At 53.3% G+C, this 21,095-nt stretch overlaps 2 protein-coding genes across 5 annotated transcripts in view; both read right to left on the reverse strand.

Moving 5' to 3' along the window:
* MYO1C (myosin IC) overlaps positions 1 to 1,059 on the reverse strand; it is a 20,766-nt gene extending 19,707 nt beyond the window's left edge. Inside the window, exon 1 of the mRNA XM_006768086.2 lies at positions 772 to 1,059. Within this exon, the coding sequence (XP_006768149.1) occupies positions 772 to 846 (75 nt within the window). The 5' untranslated portion in view covers positions 847 to 1,059. The remainder of the gene's footprint in view (positions 1 to 771) is intronic.
* A 2,195-nt stretch (positions 1,060 to 3,254) lies between these two features.
* On the reverse strand, positions 3,255 to 21,055 carry INPP5K (inositol polyphosphate-5-phosphatase K). 4 transcript variants are annotated; one of them, XM_006768088.2, is made up of 12 exons: positions 20,754 to 21,054; positions 18,690 to 18,797; positions 18,250 to 18,358; positions 14,203 to 14,319; positions 13,680 to 13,855; positions 13,028 to 13,139; positions 12,162 to 12,271; positions 6,229 to 6,415; positions 5,258 to 5,395; positions 4,942 to 5,025; positions 4,701 to 4,805; positions 3,255 to 4,510 (listed from the first exon to the last, which is right to left on the reverse strand). In XM_006768088.2, the coding sequence occupies exons 1-12, from the start codon at positions 20,804 to 20,806 to the stop codon at positions 4,451 to 4,453; spliced, it is 1,359 nt and encodes a 452-aa protein (XP_006768151.1). In that variant the 5' UTR covers positions 20,807 to 21,054; the 3' UTR covers positions 3,255 to 4,450. The 4 variants fall into 4 exon arrangements, with proteins under 4 accessions (XP_006768151.1, XP_015422265.1, XP_015422266.1 ...); XM_015566779.1 differs by lacking the exon at positions 4,942 to 5,025 and having other exon boundaries at positions 20,754 to 21,055; XM_015566780.1 differs by lacking the exon at positions 20,754 to 21,054 and having other exon boundaries at positions 18,250 to 18,351; positions 18,690 to 18,782.
* Positions 21,056 to 21,095: the final 40 nt, after the last annotated feature.

The raw sequence follows: 21,095 nt of genomic DNA on the forward strand, positions 1-21,095 counted from the left end.
AGCATCCCCTCAGGCAGACAATTCCCACCTCTTCCCACCCCACTTCAAGACCCCCAAAAAGACTCAGTCACAACATGAGAGTCCTCATTTTTTTCTGAGTAACTTCTAGGCAGCCAACCTATTGGGGAATCCTGACCCCGGCCCTGGTCCGCGGAGACTTGGTGCCGCACACTCCGCCACCAACCAGGTCCCAGGACGAGGCGTGCACACAAACACCCCACACACCCTACAACTCTCTCTCTCTCTCTCTCTCTCTCTCTCTCTCTCTCTCTCTCTCTCTCTCCTCCCACCCACCTCCAACGAAGACCCAGCCCTTTCGCTGTAGAGCTGGGTGGGTGCGTCTGGTGGGGTTCTCCTTCACCATCCTAGGGCCCCTTTCCACCCCAACAGCAAACCCAACCCTCCTCTTGGGGCAGAGCCAGAACGGTTCTTCCCCATTTGTGACTGCCTCTCTCCCTTCACCCCCAGTTCAGACCGAGCTACTGTTCTGAGCTGGCCATTGCTTTGGGCCCACGGGGACGGGAAGACATTAACTGAGCCTGTCCTATGCGCCCGGAGCTTTGCATGCACTAGTCCTTTGACCTTAGAGTGGCGCTTAAAACCTTTCCCCTTCCTTCCATTTACCCCTCTTGTCCAGTCCCCGCCTGTTCCGCCAAAATCAGAACCCCTCCCCACTGCTCACCTCTTTCCAAAGAGGATTCCTTGAAAGAGGGCTGTGGGCCCTGGGGAGACACTGCCACCCTTCCTCCCACCCACAGCATCCCGGCTTACCAGTTTGCAGGGCCTGTGGGGATGAACCACGCGGATGATCTCCCCGGTGGGGATCAGCTCCACTTGCAGCGCCATTCCGCCTGTGGACTGCCAGCGTGCTGGGCCCTGGGGCTTCTGGGCAAAGGCCTGCCTGCCTGCCCGCTGGCTATAGCGGTTCCTGCAGCCAGGAATCTGGTCTCACACTGGGATGGCCACTTGGTTCAGCTTCAACTCCAGCCCCAGGGGATGTGTCTGGTCCAGCTCCTCAGGACACAGCTGGAGCAGCCCAGGTCTGATTGGGAGGCCTCTTGGCCCAGAGGGTTGGGGCAGGAAGAGGAGGGGCTGAGTGATGGAGGAAATGCCTGTTGTCCCAGGTATCCAGAGCAGCTGATAGAGCCACCCCTGGGGTACCCTGGACTCTAGGTCAGAGGGTAGGCGGCCTTTCCCCACAGCAGCTCTATGGCTGGGCCTCTCCCCCTACCCTCACTGGTGTCTGCTGGAGAGCACACTGACCACTCCCCAAATCAAAATGCACATCCTGTTAAGCCAAGAAGATCCATCAGTAGGCACTGCCCCTCCTGCATGCAACCGCTCCCCCCCCCACCCCCCACCTCCCGTTTGCCTGCCTCCCACAGCAGCACCTGAGCCCCTTGAGTTTGAAAGGCCAGGGCTGCGGGGGGCTGGCCATATTGGGAAGAGGGGGTTGGCTGGCTGGAGAGGCAGGGAGTGGGGAGAACACTGTGACAAGCCCCCTGTTCTGCCCTCCTCTGGAGCCTCCACCACTTGGGACGTTGATGCCTGGGTTCCTTGCTGTGGGCAGCCTTAGGCCTGCTGGCTCCTTACTTTCCCATTAGCACCCTCAGGTGCCCCCCACCCTGAATGTTCCTGTTTTTCTGTCTTCATTGTTGTTAAATCACAGCTGACACTTTCCTGGCCTGGGATCGAGCCCTTGGGTCTCCAGCCATTCCTTACGGAAGTGAGAAGGGGAAGTGGATGGGGGAAAGTGATCTTTCAGCGGGAAGGCTGGCATGGGAGGGTGAAGTCCAGCCATGGGCAGTCACCTTCCCCCAGGCGCTCTTCCCTTCCCTCTCACAGCCCCGCCCGCCCAGGAAAGACCAGCAGAGCTTCCTTCCTTCCTCCAGGAAGCACATCCATCCAGGGCAGGCTCATCCCCGGCAGCCACACAATGGCCCTTATCAGCAGCGGAGCCAGGCACAGAGACCCAGCGCACACCAAGTCTCACATATTTCCTGTTTCCACCCAGTGGGTCAGGGCTGGGCCCAGAGCGGCCATATCCTGATTGCGGCCAAGAGGAGGGAAAGCACTCCCCCTTCCCCTCCCGCCTCTCAGTCCCTGCTGGACTCACTCCTGCCCGGCTGGGAGGGTTCTGCCACCAGAAGGCAGAAGGCGGAGCTGTGATAGGGAAGGGCAGTGAAGACTTAGGGGGCAGGGGGAGGTGGTCATGTCGAAGAGCTTGCTCCACAAAGAGGAGAGACAGGGGACCCCTGGATTCAGTAGCCCTGGAGATGCAGCCCCAGGGCCTCAGTAATCATGAGGTAGGTAGAGTGTTACTTCGGGTGTTTGTGTACAATTGTTCTTTCACAACATAGTTGTGAATAGGTGCATTATTTGTATTTTATGGACAATTGAGACTGTGGGTAGAGACAGAACTTTGATTCACACTGGTCTAACCCTGTGTCTCTGGTCCTGCACGCTACCACAGCTGCCCATATCGTCCCACTTCTGAGCTGTGGTCTGACAAATGAAGGGTAGTGACAGCACTCATGATCGTGGTGCGTGTGAGAAAGAATGAAGTGGGCAAGTGCAAGGGTTCAGGGTTCTCCTTGTGTGTGTGTGTGTGTATTGGGGGCAGGGATAGAGGTTACCATGGGAACTTCTGGGTAGGGAGCAGAAAGAAAAGATGGTGATGACTTTTTTTGTTAAGCTTCATGCAAGGATATTTTTCCCATTGATTTTTAGAGTGGAAGGGATGGGTAGAGACAGAATCATAGATGTGAGAGGGAGACATCAATTGGTTGCCTCCCACACACCAGAGGCCAGGGATGGAACCTGCAACCAAGGTATGTGTCCTTGACCTGGGACCCTTCAGTCCCAGCCAACGCTCCAACCACTGAGCCAAACTGGCTAGGGCGATGGCAACATTTTTGGATAGTTTAACTCAGTACCAAGGAGCAAAACTAAGGTCTGAGAGAGCGGCAGGTGAAGAGGGATAAGCCAGTCAGAGCAGAGAAAGCACCTTTTCTGGAGTCATCAGTTCTAAGAAACCCATTCTGTTTAGCAGTGCCCAATAGCATGCCTCAAGTGGGCCGAGGACCCAGAGGGCCACTGTGCCAGACCCTCATCCCATTCCCAACCCGGCAACATCTGTTACTCTCAGACACACAAAGGCTGGTCTGGATCTATAGGACCCTCATCCTGGAGTCTAGCAAGGGCCCATCACTAGGTACCCCTTCCCACCACCATGAAGGAGTCACACACAAGTGTAAAAGCCACGTTTCTAATTATCCCCGATGTAACAGACAACACGGAGAAACAAGGCCCGCGAGGGGCCAGTTCCCGATGGTACACAAGGCTCCCAGGATGGAGTATGGAATGCAGAGCAGCTGGAGTGATCCTCAGCTTCCGGTTGCACGGCTTATGTGACAGTCACAGAGCAGGCTCCCTGAGTATCCTTCCTGGGAGAGGGCAGTTGAGTCACCAGTGGCTGGAGGCAAGTGGTAGGAGTAGGAACAGCCATGTCCACACAGCGCTGGAGAATGCTCCCTGAAGACGCCCAGGGCCAGATTCTCCAAAACGTCTTAGTCCAGCCTTCCTCTCTGCCTGCCCCCACCTCTAGGTCCCAGGTGGTCTAGAGAGAGGGCAGGTTTCTGGTTAATGACTTCAGGCAAGGGTGGAGGCAGATGAGCTCGACTGGACAAAGACCACCTGGAACAACCTGCTAGCCCTTCACAAGATGGCAGGTTGGGGGCATGATCCACCAGCAGAAGTGAACCTGGGTCCAATTCTCTGCTCAGGTCCTGGAACGTCGTGGGTCCCACTCCATGGGTACAGGTGGACACCCAACCTGTCCACAACCTCCACATAAGAGCCGGGATAAAGGGGCCCCTCCATCCTGCCCACTCAGTCATACTGCTTCTGTTCAAAGCAAGGCTCCCAGACCTTCTCCCCGTCCCGCAGGGAGACAGGCAACGAGATGCCAAGACTCCTGGAACCCAGTGCTTCTTGCACCAACCAGTCTATGGAGCCTGTACAAATGTGAGCATCCCCCTCCCCCCCGGCAGCCTGAGGCCAGGATGGTGTGACAAGAATGCAGGCCTGTGCCAGATGGGGCATGTGCCTGGCAGGCCTGCTTGGGCAGGACTGGAAGTGTGTGTGGGGAAAAGCAAGAAACGAGATGTAAGCTGGAGGGTCCTCCCACATCCAGTGGACAGCCCCCAGGTAGGTCTTCACTGTTGACAAATTAGCTGGTTTCAATCATCTCAGCAAAAAACCTGTATTTGAGTGGCCAATTCCAGAGATATGGACTGGAGAGCAAAGGAGTATGGCCAGAACTCCCCTGGGAGGGGAAGGATACTTGCTGCCGCCTCAGGGGGCTGGCCGGGCCCCCAGCACTCCTGGAAGCGGTGAGCAGAGCTGGCCGCCTGCTCTGGCCTCCGCCCTGGATTCCCCTCATCTAGGCTCAGATCTGTGGTTGGACTTCACCCAGTGGGTCCTCCTCCAAGAAGGCTTGAGGCTGGATCTGTGGGGATGAGACAGGCAGTGAGTGGAAGGGGAAAGAGCAGGCTTTCCTCCACTGTTCCATCACTGGTATTCCCCAACTGCTGCAGCTCCAGGTACCGGTTGGCTCCTAGGCCTGTGGCCTCAAGGAATGGAGGAGGGGCTCAAGCTCAAGTCCTCTGTGTCCCTTTCCCCTTACCCCACCACATTACCTTGAACGGACTGCTTATTCCCACCACGGAACGTAGACTGTTGCTATAGTAACAGAGGAGAAACTGATCTTCAGTCTCTGGGATATCGCTGATGTCGATATAAACCTGGAGGGGAGGGTGGACAGGAATGGGGTCAGTTCCAGGGCCCTGAGTCCCACCCAGCTCTTAGCAGCTAGTTATCCAGCAGCCAAGCCCGCCTGCTGAGATGTGGAATAGCTATCTTAGGGAAGGGGGCAGGTACCTGGTTCAACCCGTCCTTGAAGGAAACCTGGTTGTCGCTGACCCAGACATAGGACACGTAGTCATTAATGTGACGAAGCCCCACCTGTGGGAGGGGGATTGGGTGGTCAGTCGTCTGGGAGGACACAGGACCTACAGCAAATCCTAAGGAGAGGGTGGTCTCATCCCTCGGTTTGGCTATCGTCCTGTATACCCTCCCCTTCACCGCCAGCCCCTAGATGAGCTCTTCAGTCTGTGTCCAGCTCCCACGAGCCCTCAGGATGGATAAACCAGAGTTGGGGGGGGGTGATGGCTTCCCGGCCTCGCCCACACATCACCTTGTACAGTCCAATCCAGTCCCAGGGGCTGCTGGGGAAGTCTGGGGTCAAAGAGTAGTTGATAAGCATAGCATTCTCCATGGTCCACAGGCCCTCTGGCATCAGGGAGATCAGTGGGACAGATACCAATGGCTTCAGCTACACACAGGGATAGGAAAGGGGTTGAAAATCCATAGCATCATTCCCTTCTCTGAGATAAATGTCCTTATTGCACCCTTCCAACGCGAAAGGGTCAGAGGAGGGGCACCGGGGTGGTGGGCACAGAATGCTAGAGAAAGTAGCAGACCTTGGCTGGCCAGCCAGAAAGAGAAAGGACCAAAGGCTGGTCAGGGGTCACTGGTCCTGGCAGGAGGGACAGAGCTGAGGGTCAGGTGGGTAACCAAGCAGAGAGTCCAGTGCTGAGGGGTGAGTGGGGGAAATTGCTAACAGGTTTAAGGAGCCAGGTAGCTGTTCTCAGACCTTCGGGGTTCCTGCCCAAAGACCCAAATTCAGTTTTTCAGGGGAAGGGTGCCTGTGGCAGGAACAGCTGTGGGTGTGTAGAAAGAACAAACAGTGTAAAGACAGACAAACCAGTATGAAAAGGTGAGGGCAGTCAGCAGCTCAACGGTTGACTTGGTCATTAGAAGGCAAAATACAAGGATGGAGGGAGCTCCCTTTGCAACCTGATCCCGATAGGTTCAGACAAAAAGGAAGTCCAACTTCACATAGTGGGTAATAAGCATAATGGAACTCAGCCCCGAGGGACAGTACCAAGAGGAAATGGAAACCTATTCACCCAGGGTTTGAGCCGTCTGTGACAGGCAGGGCCATCAACAGCTCCTAAGCGCGGGGACACCTGACCTGGGAGGAAAGGCAATCATGTCTCCCTACAGGTCCCCCCGGGGGATCTGCTGACATTAAAACCCAGGGCTGGAGGGTCTGGGGATGTGGCCCAGCACGGCTGCCAAGTGCCGGGCAGCCCGGAAGTTCACCTCCAAGTCAAAGGTGCCGGTGACAGGCTTATGGTCACTGATGGTGTACATCATGTGGCTGTTGTAGCTCCTCAGAGATAGGGAGAGGTGGGGGGCCAGCCGCCTTGGGGTACTGGAGTCAGTGTGGGGCTGCCGCTTCAATCTCCACAGGATACGGTCAGTCCACGCAGGCTTGCGTTTTTTCTCACTGGGGGTGGGGGGAGAGAAGAAATGCTATTTTTGTCTTCTCCTTTATTCAATTATTATTTTAAGTAAACATTTCAAGTTTTACTTAAACTTCAACAGCAATACAGTTTTCTAGCAATAGATGCAGAGCAGTGTCTCGATGGTGACCCCCATCCGAGTCTAGGATCAGAGAGCAGCTGGGGAAGGTTCTGCCCTGTTAAGGTTCCAGGCTGGTGAACACGTGGAGACGGGGGAGAGTGGCGGCCTGGAGAAGGCATGGAAAGTCCTGGCCCTTTCCCCAGACCTTGCCCCGAGTATCTCCTCCACTTGCCTGTTCTGGAATGACATCCCTTTATAATAAACCAGTGATCTAGTGTTAAAAGGTAAAAAGGCTATGTGCCCTTGGGCAAGTGACCTCATCACTCTAAGCCTTGATTTCTTCGACTCTAAGATGGGTTGATAATAGCACTTACTTCAAAGAATCTTTGTGAAGATTAAATAAATTAAGGTGAGTCAAGGGAGTGGTCAGGAAGTGGCGACTGCCTAAAGCACACCTGCTTGGGCCTCCTTGGGCTGTTTCAACCCTTCACGCTTCTGAGGAGTGTTCCGAGGACACGGGAATGTGGTATTTCCAACCCAGAGACTACAGGCACCGAGTCTTGGACATTCCGTGCCCAACAATGCTTAACACTTGGTAATAAACCACAGGAATGCACCACTATCCCTTTCAAAGCATTCCCCCTCCCCGACTTCCCTCCGAGTTAAGAGCCCAGACTGGCTGTCACATCAGGATCCTCGCAAGGACTGACCACAGCCTGTCTCTCCTTCCCCCTCAGTTCCTCTTAGCCCGTCTCCCTTTCCTCCTTTTCCAGGCTCTGGTCCAGGCTCATCCCCGGCCACCTGTAGGACTCATTCTTTCAACCAGATTTACTGAGCCCTCATCATGTGCCAGGCCAACTGGGGATCCGAGAAATGAGAATGACAGGGTCCTTGAGGAGCTTGTTTGACAAACAAATGACAAGAAACAAATAGGCAAAATAAATGTGTACTAATCAAATATTGCATATACTCCCCCATTTCTAATAATAGTAGAGCTAAGCATGGGGTCCTTCTGTGCATTAGGCACTGTGACAGGTGTCTCGAAGGCTGTTCTAGTCCTTCCCACACTGGAAGAATGTTACAGATCACACTTTTCTCCCTCACAGGACTCTGAAGTTCAGAAAGGTCACCCTGTCCAGGTGGAGGCCGGATGCTTGCCAGGTCTGCTGTCTGAAGTCTGCACTCCTTCCACAGCACTCCCGTCTGCTCCAGCCCCACTGTGGCCAGTCACAGCTGCCAGAACTGCCTTCCGGCGTGTGCTACAGCATGCATTACCTGGACGGCTTCACTCATGCTTTCTGGCTGAATGGTTATGACTGAATAGAAGAACTGTTTCTGGAGATTAGTATGTCTTGACTTTCAAAATACTAAAACAAGTAGATCTGCAAGATTCTCTCTGTTTAAGAACCTATAAAACTGAGCCAATTGCCCAGCTGGTGTGGTTCAGAGGTTGAGTGTCAACCTATGAACTAGGAAGTCACAGTTCAATTCCCAGTCAGGGCACATGCCCTAGTTGTGGGCTCAGTCCCCGGTGAGGGGCGTGCAGAAGGCAGCTGATCAATGATTCTCATCATTGAGGTTTCAATCTCTCTCTCCCCCCCGTCTCCCTTCCGCTCTGAAATCAATTAGATGACTTCCGAGTGTCTCACTGAACTCTGGACACACGTCTTGACTAGACTGATCATAACACCCTCTGCTCATTGCCGAGTGGAGAGCTGACTGGGTTCATGTAACACAAGCCTCCTGCAATCCCGGACTTGCACAGGATTTCCCGCCCTCAGCCCTTTCACCCGCCCTGTAATGGAGCTGACCTCGGTTCTCATTACATCTTGGCTCCAGGACACCACCGTGGCTGAGCAAAGCTCTGCCATGCCCAGCACCCAACTCGCTCCGTTACTTTGCACAGCTGGGTCAGGCTCCACTCAAGGTGCCTCTGGTCAGTGCTGCTGACCGACCGGAATGCCTGTCCTCCTTCCTGCCAAACTCTGCTGTCTCCTTGACAACTCCGATGGATCCTCCCTCGCCACAGCTTCCACCTCCTTCCGCACTTCCATATAGAGTTTGGGAACCTTCACTCTGTCAACACGCAGACTTGACAGTGTTTATTTGGGTCTCTTGCTATGGGTGGGTCCCTCTACTAGACTGGCTGCTCCTTAAACACTGTGTCTTTCCATTTCATCTTTTCGGACCCCCAATTTAAACATATGCCAGGCACCATGCTACATCCCAGGAAGGGTCATAAGTCAGATCCTATCTTTGCACTCTGAGCATTCACAGTACAGTCAGAAGGGCACACTGTGTCTTAAAAGCAGCATGGAAAGCATAAGCTTCCGGCAGCGTTAGGGCAGGGGCGAACTCTCAGGGAGACGGGGAGTGGTCAGGGAAGGCTTCCTAGTGGAGATGTCGTCTGAACTGGTTCTCAGGATGAACACTGGTCTGATTAGACAGGAATGTTTCTGCTCCCTAATGGGGCTCAGGCCCTGGCCACGGGAACTCCCATAATGTCCTCCCACCCTTTCCCGGAGTCACACAGATGCAAGTTCAAACTCTTGCTCAATCACTTACTGTTACTATCCTACTTAGGTATTCCAAGACTCAGTTTCCTTATTTGTAAGAAGTCAGTAACAACAGTTTACCTAATGAGGATACGGTAGGAATTAGTGATGCAGGCGAAGCCCTTTGCAATCAAAGGTGCTCCACAATGTCAAGCACAATGTGGACTGTATCTCTGCTGTGGAAACAAGAATCTCCTCCTCCTCCTCAGCAAGGCTTTGCTGTTCCCATCCTGTCCTCCTTTCTGCTGCTGTTGGCAAAACTAGCTGTGAATTCAGAGGTACTGTGGGCTAAAGGCAGGCACTGTGAGCCGAGTCCCAAGAATCCGGTCTCAGCCCAGCTCCGCCATCATGGGCTAAGCCAGCTGGGGAAGTCCTTTAACCTCTCTGAGTCTCTCTACCCCATCTCAGTCCCTGCCAACTGCAGCCCAGACCCAGCTGTGTGCAATAACTTCCGTTCAGTCTCCGGTGGTTTCCCTACCATACCTGGGGGTGGGGACGAAGGGACACCTGGCCACCTGGCCTGTGAGCAGCTCTCTTCCTGACGGCAAGGGCGGTTCAGAGTCAACTGGAGGAGGGTCTCACCACGGCCTCAGAATTCCCAGGGCTCTCTTTTCCAGTGGGTGGTGGGGAGACTGGCAGTCTCCCTAAGCTGTGACCTGGGCCAGCTGAGACTGCCCTCTCACCTCCTTTCTGGCCAGACTGCCTTGGCTCAACCCTGTTCGTGTCCATGCCCTCTTCTTGTGTGCACCGCCCAGGCCACGACCCATTCCGTCTTGCTCCACACTCCTGAAATGGCTCCCCCGCTCCCCATTTCTTGGCGGGACACGGCTCTGCCGTGCCACTGCTAGCTCTGGGACAGCCGTTCTACCTCTCGCCCTGGCCTGGATGTGGAGATCCCTATTCACCCCTAAATCCCAGAGGCCTGGGGTGCTCTGGAGGATCTCCTATCTCCCTCAAAAAACAGTCCTGATAGGAGAGATAAATGGAGAAGCTGTTCCAGTGAAACACAAAACCTTGTAACATGTAAGGGGTTCTTCTTCTTCTTTTTTTTTTATAAAATATATTTTATTGATTTTTTACAGAGAGGAAGGGAGAGGGATAGAGAGTTAGAAACATCGATGAAAGAGAAACATCGATCAGCTGCCTCTTGCACACCCCCTACTGGGGATGTGCCCGCAACCAAGGTACATGCCCTTGACCAGAATCGAACCTGGGATCCTTGAGTCCGCAGGCTGACGCTCTATCCACTGAGCCAAACCGGTTAGGGCGTAAGGGGTTCTTCTTTTTCTTTCCCTGCCCTAAGTTGGACAGGGACCTCTTGCCAGAACTGTGTTTGCCCCTTTCCCTAAGCCTAAGGTTTTGGTGGTGACCTGGCCCCTTCTCAGCTTCTTAGAAAGGTTTTCAGTAAAATGATCACCACTCTGGCCGGGTAGTTCAGCTGGGTAGACCACAGTCCCAATACACCAAGGTTGTGGGTTTGATCTCTGGTCAGGGCACAGACAAGAAGCAACCAATGAATGCATAAATGAGCGGAACAACAAATTGATGTTTCTCTCTCTCCCTTTCTCTCTCAAATCAATAAATAAAAATTTGTAAAAAACTACAAAGATTTTTGCCCTGGCCAGTTTGGCTCAGTGGATAGAGCGTTGGCCTGCGGACTGAAGGGTCCCAGGTTCGATTCCGGTCAAGGGCACATGCCTGGGTTGCGGGCTCAATCCCAAGTGTGGAGCGTGCAGAGGCAGCCCATCAATGATTCTCTCATCATTGATGTTTTTCTCTCTCTCTTCCTCTCTGAAATCAATAAAAATATAAAACAAAACAAAATAAAAAAAACTATGAAGATTTTAAAAAACAACTATCATCTAAATACATGAATCTAAAAATAATGACAGCAGTTATCACAGTGCTTCCTGGGTGCCAGGCACTAGGCTATACATACGCAAGGTCTCATTCAATCCTCAACCAAGGTGGGCACTGTTACTACCCCCACTTTATAGATGACAAAATCGAGCCTTAGATACCTTGGCCAAGGTCATGCAGCTGATGCAGAGCTGTGCTTCTACCTACTAGAAGCGCTGTCTCTATATTCCCCTGCCGGAAGCCAGTCCATCCTTGCTGTTTCAAACAGTCGCTGCAGGAAAGAAACATCTGCATAGTATATGTTTCAAGGGACCTGGCTTATATAGCATACTGTTCTTAATATGTTTGCTCCCCTTAGCGCTGTGTGTTTTAACCAAGGTCACCTCTCCGAGAAAGGTTGTTTCCCCAGGTAGGAATCCTTGATAGAACATGGCAAGAGAACTTAGAGGCAGAACCTGGCTACAGAACCTGGCTAGAACATGGCAAGAGAACCTGACTAGAACCTGGTGACTGAACCTGGCTGGAGAACCTGGACAGAACCTGGCTGGAGAACCTAGCAAGAGAACCCGAACAGAACTTGGCTGGAGATCCTAGACAGAACTTGGCTGGAGATTGTGGCTAGAGATCCTGGCAAGGCTGCTGATCAACTGAACACTGTCTCCGTGTCATTCCTTCTTCGCCAACTCCGTCCACACCTTTGGGGAGCCCTGGACCTGCTGGGGCTGGACCCCGGCATTCCCCCCAATAAAATTCTCGACTGATGACTACTACTTCTCCTTCCTAATAGTACCTGACCACCCACAGCTAGGGCAGGGGTACTTAATACTAGTAACTGGCTGAGCCAAGCCCACCTCTGGGGAGGACCAGAAAGCCCTGGGGAGTCAGGGCAGGGGTTCCCAGAATACTGAAAAGCAGCCGCTCGCTCGTTAAGTCAGGAACCAGCTGCCTCCTCTTCATCTCTGGCCCCACCTGCCCTGCTAACCACCCGTCCTGGACAGCACTGGCTCCCCCACCTGCTTTCTCTGAGGACACTCTGGGACAGCTCCCACAGTCAATGCCTCACAGCGGGTGAGAGGCACCATTCCTGAGAGGTGACAACTGGATCTAACCCTACTTCCCTAACATTTCTACTCTGAGGCACTCCCAGTGTCCCTAGGGCCAGCACAGTCTGACTTCCCAGGCTCCCCATTTCCTCCTCACGGGCTAATTCCAGAACCAAGGTAGGCTGATCCTCTACTGCCGGAGCCCCCTCACCTGGTGTCATAGTTGTTGGAGTTCTTATCAAACTTGTAGGTGGGCGGAAAGAGCAGGGGGCCCTCCTGGAACTCCCGGAGCAGCGTGTCACATCTCTTGGCAATGCTGAGCTGCACAGAAAGGCACAGTCCCATTTCCCAATGGTCCTGACCCACAACCAGCACCACACTCCACTGAAGGGATCAGCCATAAGGTGAGGTGCCAGGCACTAGGCTATACATATGCAAGGTCTCATTCATCCTCAACCAATGCCACTTTGCTTCCCCACAGCCCAGTGGCCGCCTGCGCATCCACTCACACCTCCAGACAGCTGAGTCCCTTGCACACATTACCCCGCAGCCCCAGGGGAGGCAGCTGCCTGCCATTTCCCAGTCCTTGGACTAGAGCAGCGGTCGCCAACAGGTGGTCCGCAGACCACTGGTCGTCTGTGAGGTCCAAAAGGTTGGCAACTGCTGGCCTAGAGGGACCAAGCTTTAGATTCCATCTCTCTGGGAGCCACTAGCATGTATCAGAGGGGAGGCTGGGGTAGCCGGGTCCCCAAATGGGCAGTATCTCATCCTCTAGGAGGCAAGCAAGCCTGGAAGACAGGGATGCAAGAGGGTCAGTGCTCAACAGGCCAAAGGCTTCTTTCTTCCTGTGATAAAGCTCACCCCTTAGCTATATCCTGGTTCCTTCAAAAGGAGACCAGGCCCTGACAGGACTGCCCCACCCCCAGTGTGAAGCCTGTTAGCTCCTCCCTGCCTGGGCACTGGGATTTCAGGGGACTTGGGGAAGGAGAAAAGCACGAGGGACCCTGAGCAATGCTCCCCACATTTCATGTTGGACCTCCACCCTGGGCTCAGATCATCCCTCTGGAACCCCGATACCTGATCCTTCTCCCACAGGTCACTGTAGCACTGACTTTTCACGGCTTCCTGAACAAAGTGCAACCCGAAGTCCTCGATCCGAAAGTTCATGTCTCCGAACCAGACAATGAGGCTTCAGAAAGAAAAGGCAGCTGAGGTTTGTGATGAGGACAGAGAAGGGAGGAGCAACAGATGGCTCAGGCCTGCTCCCTCCAGGGGCTGCAGGCGAGAAGTCAGATGCTGGGTGAGCACTAGGTGAAGACCAGGGCATAGGCCCAACAGGACTGTGCTCATGGCTCCTACCCCATCTTTTAAGGTGAGGAGACCAGCCCCCAGGGCAAGTAGCAAATACAAGCAGGATCTGCCCCTCCTGCAACCAGCCACGGGGTAAGGCTGGGAACCAGCCCTTTGGACCATCCCAGGAACCACGGTTCTTGACCAGGGGTGTTCGGAAGTGTCCAGGGCTTCCAGGCAGGACAGAGGGGCCAGGGAAGGGGAAGGGGCCCCAGACCTCAGGCAGGCAAAGTTGGGTAAGAGAGCAGATGGGTGTCAGGGGCGAGGCTGGGAGAAGAGCACACACTGCCTCTGGTGGGCAGCAGCGATGTGGCAGAGGACGCGGGCCTGGGCTGTGTGGGAGACAGGGCGGGGTGGCAGTTTGCAACTGGATGCTCACTCATGGTCGAGGATGTTGGGGATATCAGGTCCCTCAAAACTCTGCTTCTCCAGGATCCAGTCAAAATGCTCCAGCCGCTGGTCATTGTTGGCCAGGTGCGGGGGTAGGTGGCAGTTGATGATGCTGACGTAATAGCCATAAAGCTTCAGGCAGATGTTGATGCCCCCTTTGTTCCCCTGGTAGGACAAGTGGGTAGAAGGGTTGGGAGCTGCTCTGGGTAGGAAACACCTCTCTTTTCCCATCATAGACCCAAGGGGAGATGGTCTCTCCTCCCACAGGCTTTCCTAGGGCCAGACATTCAGCTTCCCAGGACGAGCTCTCCATCCGGAGCCCAGCTCACCCGGCCTGAGGTCTCAGGATACCAAGACCCCGGAGGCAGGAGCGTGGGTATGCAGGGCACTATACTGGGCAGAACGCCAAGATTCATTTTACCCCTTTTTCCATTTGTCCGGCTCTAAGGCCCCAGCCCTTCCCAGGCCAGGAGGCCTTCCAGTTCATGGCCCAGATAAGACTCGGTCCTTACCCAGTACCCGAAGAAGCCAGTGGGCGTGGACTTAGCAGAGAGGATCTGGATAAAGGGCAAATGCTGACACTTGGCAAAGATCAGTAAGAGGAGCCCCTGCATGCGGACAGAGGAGACCTGCAGGACAGGGGAGGATAATGGTCATTCATTTCCCTGCACAGGCCAAGTGTGTCCCTGCCAGGCGTGGTGCTACACAGATGGCCTCCCCCGGGGCTATGGTATCTCAGTTCAAGTCTCCGAGTTTCACTCCCTTTAGCTGCCAAATGATGCATTGTGGGAGCTGAGCAAGTTTGTTTCTGTTCCTGGAGGTTGAGGACAGAGGAGGCAAGGCTGCCAAGGCACCATGCCATCAGGTGGGCAGCGACTCTTCAGTCCCAGCCCCAGGCCTGCCTTGGCGCTCCTCCCATCGATGCCCTCCTGAGGTCCTCTGGGTACTCTTGGGCCACCACCCCTGTGGGCCAGGGCCTCAAAGAGGAATGCAGCTATGCAGGGTAGTGGCTAAGGGCACTGACTTTCAAATCCTGGCTCGGGTTCTTAGTATTTGATACTGGACAAGTCTCTCAGCCTATTATCTCACTGAGAGAGCAGGAATCTATCTCACAGATACTGGAAGAATGAACTGGCAGCTATTATGTTTTGGTTTAAGGATTCTTTTCTTATTTTTATTTATATGTTTTCTTGATTTTTTACAGAGAGGAAGGGAGAGGGATAGAGAGTTAGCAACATTGGTGAGAGAGAAACATTGATCAGCTGCCTCCTGCACACCCCCTACTGGGGATGTGCCTGCAACCAAGGTACATGCCCTTGACCGGAATTGAACCCGGGACCCTTCAGTCCGCAGGCCAACACTCTATCCACTGAGCCAAATTGGTTAGGGCTTGGTTTAAGGATTCTTAAAAGTAAATACAGCCCAAGCCAGTCTGGCTCAGTGGATAGAACGTCAGCCTGCGGACTGAAGGGTCTCAAGTTCGAATCCGGTCAGGGGCACATGCTCGGGTTGTGGGCTCGATCCCCAGTAGTGGAAGTGCAAAAGACCACCGATCAATGATTCTCTCTCATCATTGATGTTTCAATCTCTCTCTCCCTCTCCCTTCCTCTCTGAAATCAATTTAAAAAAAAAGTAAATACAGGGAAGGAACATGAGAGAGCCTTCCAGGGTGCTGGAAATGTTGTAACATGGATGTATATACAGATAAAAATCCATGAAGCCGTACACTTACTTTCTGCGTACGTTATAGCTCAGTGAAAAAAATTAACACAGATGGTGGGCAGTTGGATGTTCACAAAAGCAACGTCGAGGGGATGACAGTGAGTACAAAAGACGCGTTTGCAGGTTGGGAAGAAGAGCTACTGACGCTTCCTATCCAACTCTACAAGGGTCCACTGTGCATTTTTCAGATGAATGACCCAGGCTCAAGGAGACTATGTAACCAGCAGGACTGCTTGGATAACATCAAAGAACCAGGACTGCGAAAACGCTTGCTGCCTGTGGCAAGAGATGGGCTGGGCATGAGAATGGGCCTTAGCTAGTGACCCTCTTCCTATCTCAGCTTCAGGCTGTCTACATCCACCACTCAAGTAGCTGTTTCCGGAGCCTGAGGTGCAGAGGCCAAGGAGGAAATCCCCGGGTGGGGAGTGTGTGCTGGGGCCTTCCAGGAATTATGAAACTTGATGCCGCAGGCCAGGAGCTTTGGCACAGTGGAGGAGTCAAAGCAGGGGGAACCCCAAACCCCGGACCGAGTGAAGGAGGCGTGAGAACCTAGGGTTGAGCCCTGGTTGCTACAACTGTGACCACAGCTCTTCCCTCCATCTCCCCAGTCTGGGTTTCTACTCTTCGCATGCACATATGGTAATGAAAGCAGGGGTAGGGCTAGACTATGAGGGACTGACTCCCAAGGGAAGGAATAAAGATTCAGGGAGAGTTTCAAGTTTAATCCTCACTCAGAGCTCATTTGGGCACCAGTCCAGTTTGTGCAGGAGCAGGAAAGTGGAGGGGTGGGGCGGGGGTGGGGCAGGAAAGCCTCAGATGGGGAGAAAGGGTGGGGCTGTGAGGAAAGGCAGATTTGCAGGGGAAGTTCCAATTGGAGGAAATGAAGTGGGCAGGGCTAAGGAAGGGCCTAGAAAGGAGGTGACGGGGAGTCCTGCAGCCAACAAAGGGGGCAGCCCCAGGCTTCTCAACCTACTCCTGTCCAAGGAATAGGCTGCAAGCGGGGCTCACCCTTTCACCTCAATTCTTGGCTGGGGGTAGGGGGGTCCTCTGATTTGGGTGCCAGGCCCCCAGGCCGGCCTCCCAACCTTGGGAGGTGGCAGGAGTGGGATGGGTTGTATCCCTGCCACAAGCTGAGCTAATTTCCTTGGCTCAAATCCATTCTACCAATCCCTTGCCAGTTAGCTGAGGTGCAGGAGGCCTCGTCTTGGGAAGAAAGTGGGTGGTGAGAGAAGTTCTGCCCTCTGAGAGGATGTAGCTCCATGTCTGCAGGAAGTGGCCTGAGTTTAACCTGGAGGGAGCCCAAGGCTCGGGGCTGGTGTTTTCTAGCCTCAGTCGCAGGACGAAATCATGTAGTATTTCCTCCTTGGGCTCTGCCCTCCCTGGGAGGAGTCGCAGCTCTTGCTTCAGCACCCTTAAGCAAATGAGGTAACAGAATTAATTCTAAAGAAATCCAGTCACCCAGTGAAGGGAATTGGGCAATCCTGTATTTTCATGAAGCACTGCACGAGGGGCTTGAATAGGAGTGTGTTTCTTCCCTCAGCGATGCAAAGCAGAAAGGTGATGATCAGCAATCTAGAGCCTTCCTGTGGAGTCTCCTATGGTCTAAGAATCCTCCAAAAGGTACTGGCCCTTCAGACTGACAACCCTTTTCCTTCACACCTATCTCCCTTTCCAAACCTCTGGGCTCCTGAGAATTTGAGGTGCATGACCCCTATAATCAGAGGATACTCTCTATACCAACAGTTTAGCCATAGACAGGACACCTGTCAGCCTTGGAGCCCAACCAGGATAGCAATATAGTTAAGAATATGGGTTATGCCCTGGCCAGGTGGCTCAGCTGATCACAGTGTTGTCGAATGCAGGTTCAATTCCTGGCCAGGGCACATATCTAGGTTTTGGGTTTGATTCCCAGCTGGGGTGTGTATGGGAGGCAACTGCTTGATGTTTCTCTCTCACACTTCCTCTAAAAACACACACACCAAAAAATTGATAATTAAAACACTCACACCCACACAAAACCCCATATCACTGGGTGAGGATATGGGGTTTAAAAAAAAAAAAAAGAGCCCTAGCTGGTTTTTCTCAGTGGTTAGAATGTCGGTCTTCGGACTGAAGGGTCTCAGGTTCGATTTTGGCCAAGAGCATGTACCTCGGTTGCAGGCTCGATCCCCGGCCCTGGTTCAGGGCATGTGCGAAGGCAACCAAACGATGTGTCTCACATCGATGTTTCTCTCTCCCCCTTCCTTCCAGTCTCTCTAAAAAATCAATGGGAAAAAAATATCCTTAGGTAAAGATTAATAACAACAACAAAAGAATCCCTTCCTTTCTGAAATCAATAAAAATATATTTAAAAAACCAACAACCCTGGATTCAAACTCCAGAGAGCCTGTATGACTTCTGAATCTTGATGTAATCTGTAAAATACCTGTATTTCAAGAGTTAAAATTTAAAAATAATGTAATAAAGAGCTTATTTATAATGTCTATCATCAAGTAAGAATCTAATAGATGGTAGCAATTGTTATTATACTCAGAGATTGCAAGCTAGCCATCTGAGGAGAGATTGGCTAGGGATGGGGTAGTCACTGAGGTGTTCATAAGTCCTACTGCACCTCCCCAAGGAATTCTCCCAACTGAAAAACATCAAGGTATAAACTGACCCCTGGGGTCCCAGCTCAGCTCCAGCTCCTACAGGCAGGAGCCCCAGGGAGCTAACTGAGGCTTAGGCCTTTAAATAATGGGAAACAACATGAAAGCCTGAGTGGGAGATGAAAGGACTGGGGGTTAGTGACAAGACGTAAGACACATTTCCCAAGTGCCCATGAACTTGAAAATTACCTTGACGAAGCCGAGAGGGGAAAGCACATCCATGAAGAAACTGCTCCATGGGTCTTCAAAGGCAGTGTCAGAAAGGAGGCTCATGATCCCACAGCTCATTTCCTGCAAACTGCCCACCCCAGGTCAGAGGCTCTCCCCCTGGCCTGGAGGGTCCTGCCTCTACCACAGACAATTAATGCTGCCCTCAGCGGACTTTCAAGCGTTGGGTTCTCATGACTGCGCTCTCTCCCTCCCCTGGCTCTTGACTGCCAACCCCTTGCCATTGCTGACCAAGGACAAGAGACTCTGACTGGCCCTGAGGCAGGCTGAAAGCTCCTAACCTTCAGACTCCAGGGAGGGGGAGGTCAGATTACAGCAGGTCCCCAGGGAGACAACGGGACTGGCCAGGCTTACCTGACCTCAGATAGAGGGACAGGGGAAGGGGCCCTGCAGACACCTACCCAATGACATACATGTCCAGATTCAGGTTCTGCTTGTCCAGCTGAAGGAGATGATCAAGGTCTAGAGGGGGTGCGGCAGAGGCCACATTCCACGTCACGACATGTATGCTGTGGGAGGGATGAAAGGTGACGTCACGGAGGAAGGAGGACAGCATATGTCCAGGTCACAGAAGGGCGTGTAGGCCTGCTCATGGACGCACCACAGCCCACTACAATCATGATGAGAAACATGACTTTCTGCATCTGGCGGTGGGGATCGAGGCACTGAACTACAAGCCTTCCATCTTCACTGTTGTTCCCTGAAGCAGGAAATTCCCACCCTGGATTGGCTCCTCCATGCAGGCCCACAGCTGCCCACATCTGGCAGCACTGGTGCTGCTGACACTAGGAGAGCTGAAGGGGTAGACAGCTGGGAATTGATTAATTTCACCAGCTATTCACTCTGCAGCAATCATCTATGGCTCGGTCAGCAACTTTCCATCCACTCCACAGTCTTTAATCCAGCTCCCAAGACCACCAGAAAGATTCTGGAGGTTCAGTTTTCACCTTATGAGAGACCTCAGCACAAGAAAAGGAGACTTAAAAAAAACCAGAGATAACACCATGTTCCCTTCCTCACTCCTTCCTATGGTTGTGATCCCTGGAGCAAAACTATTTCTGCCAGCACTTAAGAAAGCCTAAGGAGCCCAAGCTTGTTTGGGTCAGTGGATAGAGTGTCGGCCTGCGGACTGAAGGGTACCCGGTTCGATTCCAGTGAAGGGCACATATGGGGTTTTTGGGCCCGATCCCCAGTGGGGGGACATGTAGGAGGCAGCCAATCAATGATTCTCTCTCATCATTGATGTTTCTCTCTCTCGTTCCCTCTCCTTTCCTCTCTGAAATCAATTAAAAAAAAAAAAGCCTAAGGAGAAGATTCGAAATAACAGCTTTCTCAGCATCTCAAAAGTCTATCGTCTTTTGGGGAAAGTGATCAGTTGGATAATATTTTCCATCTCAGCTTCGTATGGGCCTAGGTCCTAGGGAAACAACAGAACAGCAGGTCTCGGGAAGGAGAGACTTGAAGGTATCAACGGAATAGTTACAGGAATATTACAGCAGCACTCCGAGGAGGCCCCAGGGTGTCCTGCGTCCAGAGCGGGCAGTGGCTACAGACCCTGTGGAAAGCAAGGACAGCCACAAGTCTCAGGGGAGACCTAGGGACGTCCTGAAGAGGACCTGCAGCAGCTGGTCTAGAATGCGAGAGGGTTACAAAGGGGTAGGATTCCCAAAACGTCTCTCCTCCACCAGGCCCTGTTCTTAGAGGTTCATGTTGTAAAAAGCACGACTTGAACAAATTCTTGGCCGGCTGAAACAACTTCCTGCCCCTTCCCTTGAACCATCAGCGAAACAACACAAAAACCCTCTTCCCAGGCACTAGAGAGTGTGCTTCCTCCGTTTGTTTGCGATCTATCTCCCCCTGCTGTCCAACGGAGGATTCAGAAAGGCAGCCCATTTATTCCAAGGCTCCTTGTTTTCCCAGGGACCTGCTCTAAGAGAATGGGGAGCAAAAGTCGGGATTTCTTGCCCAAATCCTCAGGTCGACGATTAGCAGCAAATCCTCGCATCGTGATCTGCACTAAGTAAGCTGGCGATTAGCGTTGTTCCTCGTTCAAGAGCAAGCATGGGACCAGGCTATAGGATCTTAACTGCACGCATTTGTTTTCGGATTTTAGGAGGTCACAGCGGGATCAGGCTGCCCCACGATGTAAGTGCCAATTAAAAGTAAGAACAGTTTCTACTCTAGAGCTGAGGAGAGTGCCTTGTTATGTCTCTAACTTCCAACAGCCCACCCTGCCTTCTCCAGGAGCCAACGGGCAAATAGCTCGGCGGCTTGCATTTGGAAGGGGCGTGGGGCTCGGACTTAACATAGCCCGCTGGACACTGGGGTAGTTTGGGAGCAACTCCGAGTTAGAAGCAGCCCTGTAGGCCCGGTCCCGTCTCTCCCAGACTGCTTCTGCCCCAGATCCGCAGCCCCAATTGGGTCGGAAGCAGTCAGTGATCCAGCTCGGAGCAGGCCTTCCTCACCTGAGCTTCCTGGTTCTCGGTTCGGCTGGCTTCAGTGGGCTCACAGTCTCCATCGTCCCCCGCGGAGACCCGGAAGGCTCGCCCCAGCGGGTCCTGGGCTGATCAGCGCTCCTTGGGCCGCAGGTCCGGGCCGGCGCGGGCTCGCCGGATTGTTTTCTTCCGGATTCGGGACCTCCGCCTCGGCTCCCGTAAGGGGCGGGGCTTGAGCGCTCGGACTCTGGGTGGTGCGGCCGGGGAAGAGGCGGTGCTCCCCACAGGCGCGCTAAGGTGAAAGGCTGAGAGGACGGGAGCTTAGGGACCCGGGACGCGAGGGGCGTGTCTTAGTGTCGTCAAAACCGACGT

The sequence above is a fragment of the Myotis davidii genome, unplaced genomic scaffold (assembly GCF_000327345.1).
Source record: "Myotis davidii unplaced genomic scaffold, ASM32734v1 scaffold363, whole genome shotgun sequence".
Classification (NCBI taxonomy): domain Eukaryota; kingdom Metazoa; phylum Chordata; class Mammalia; order Chiroptera; family Vespertilionidae; genus Myotis; species Myotis davidii.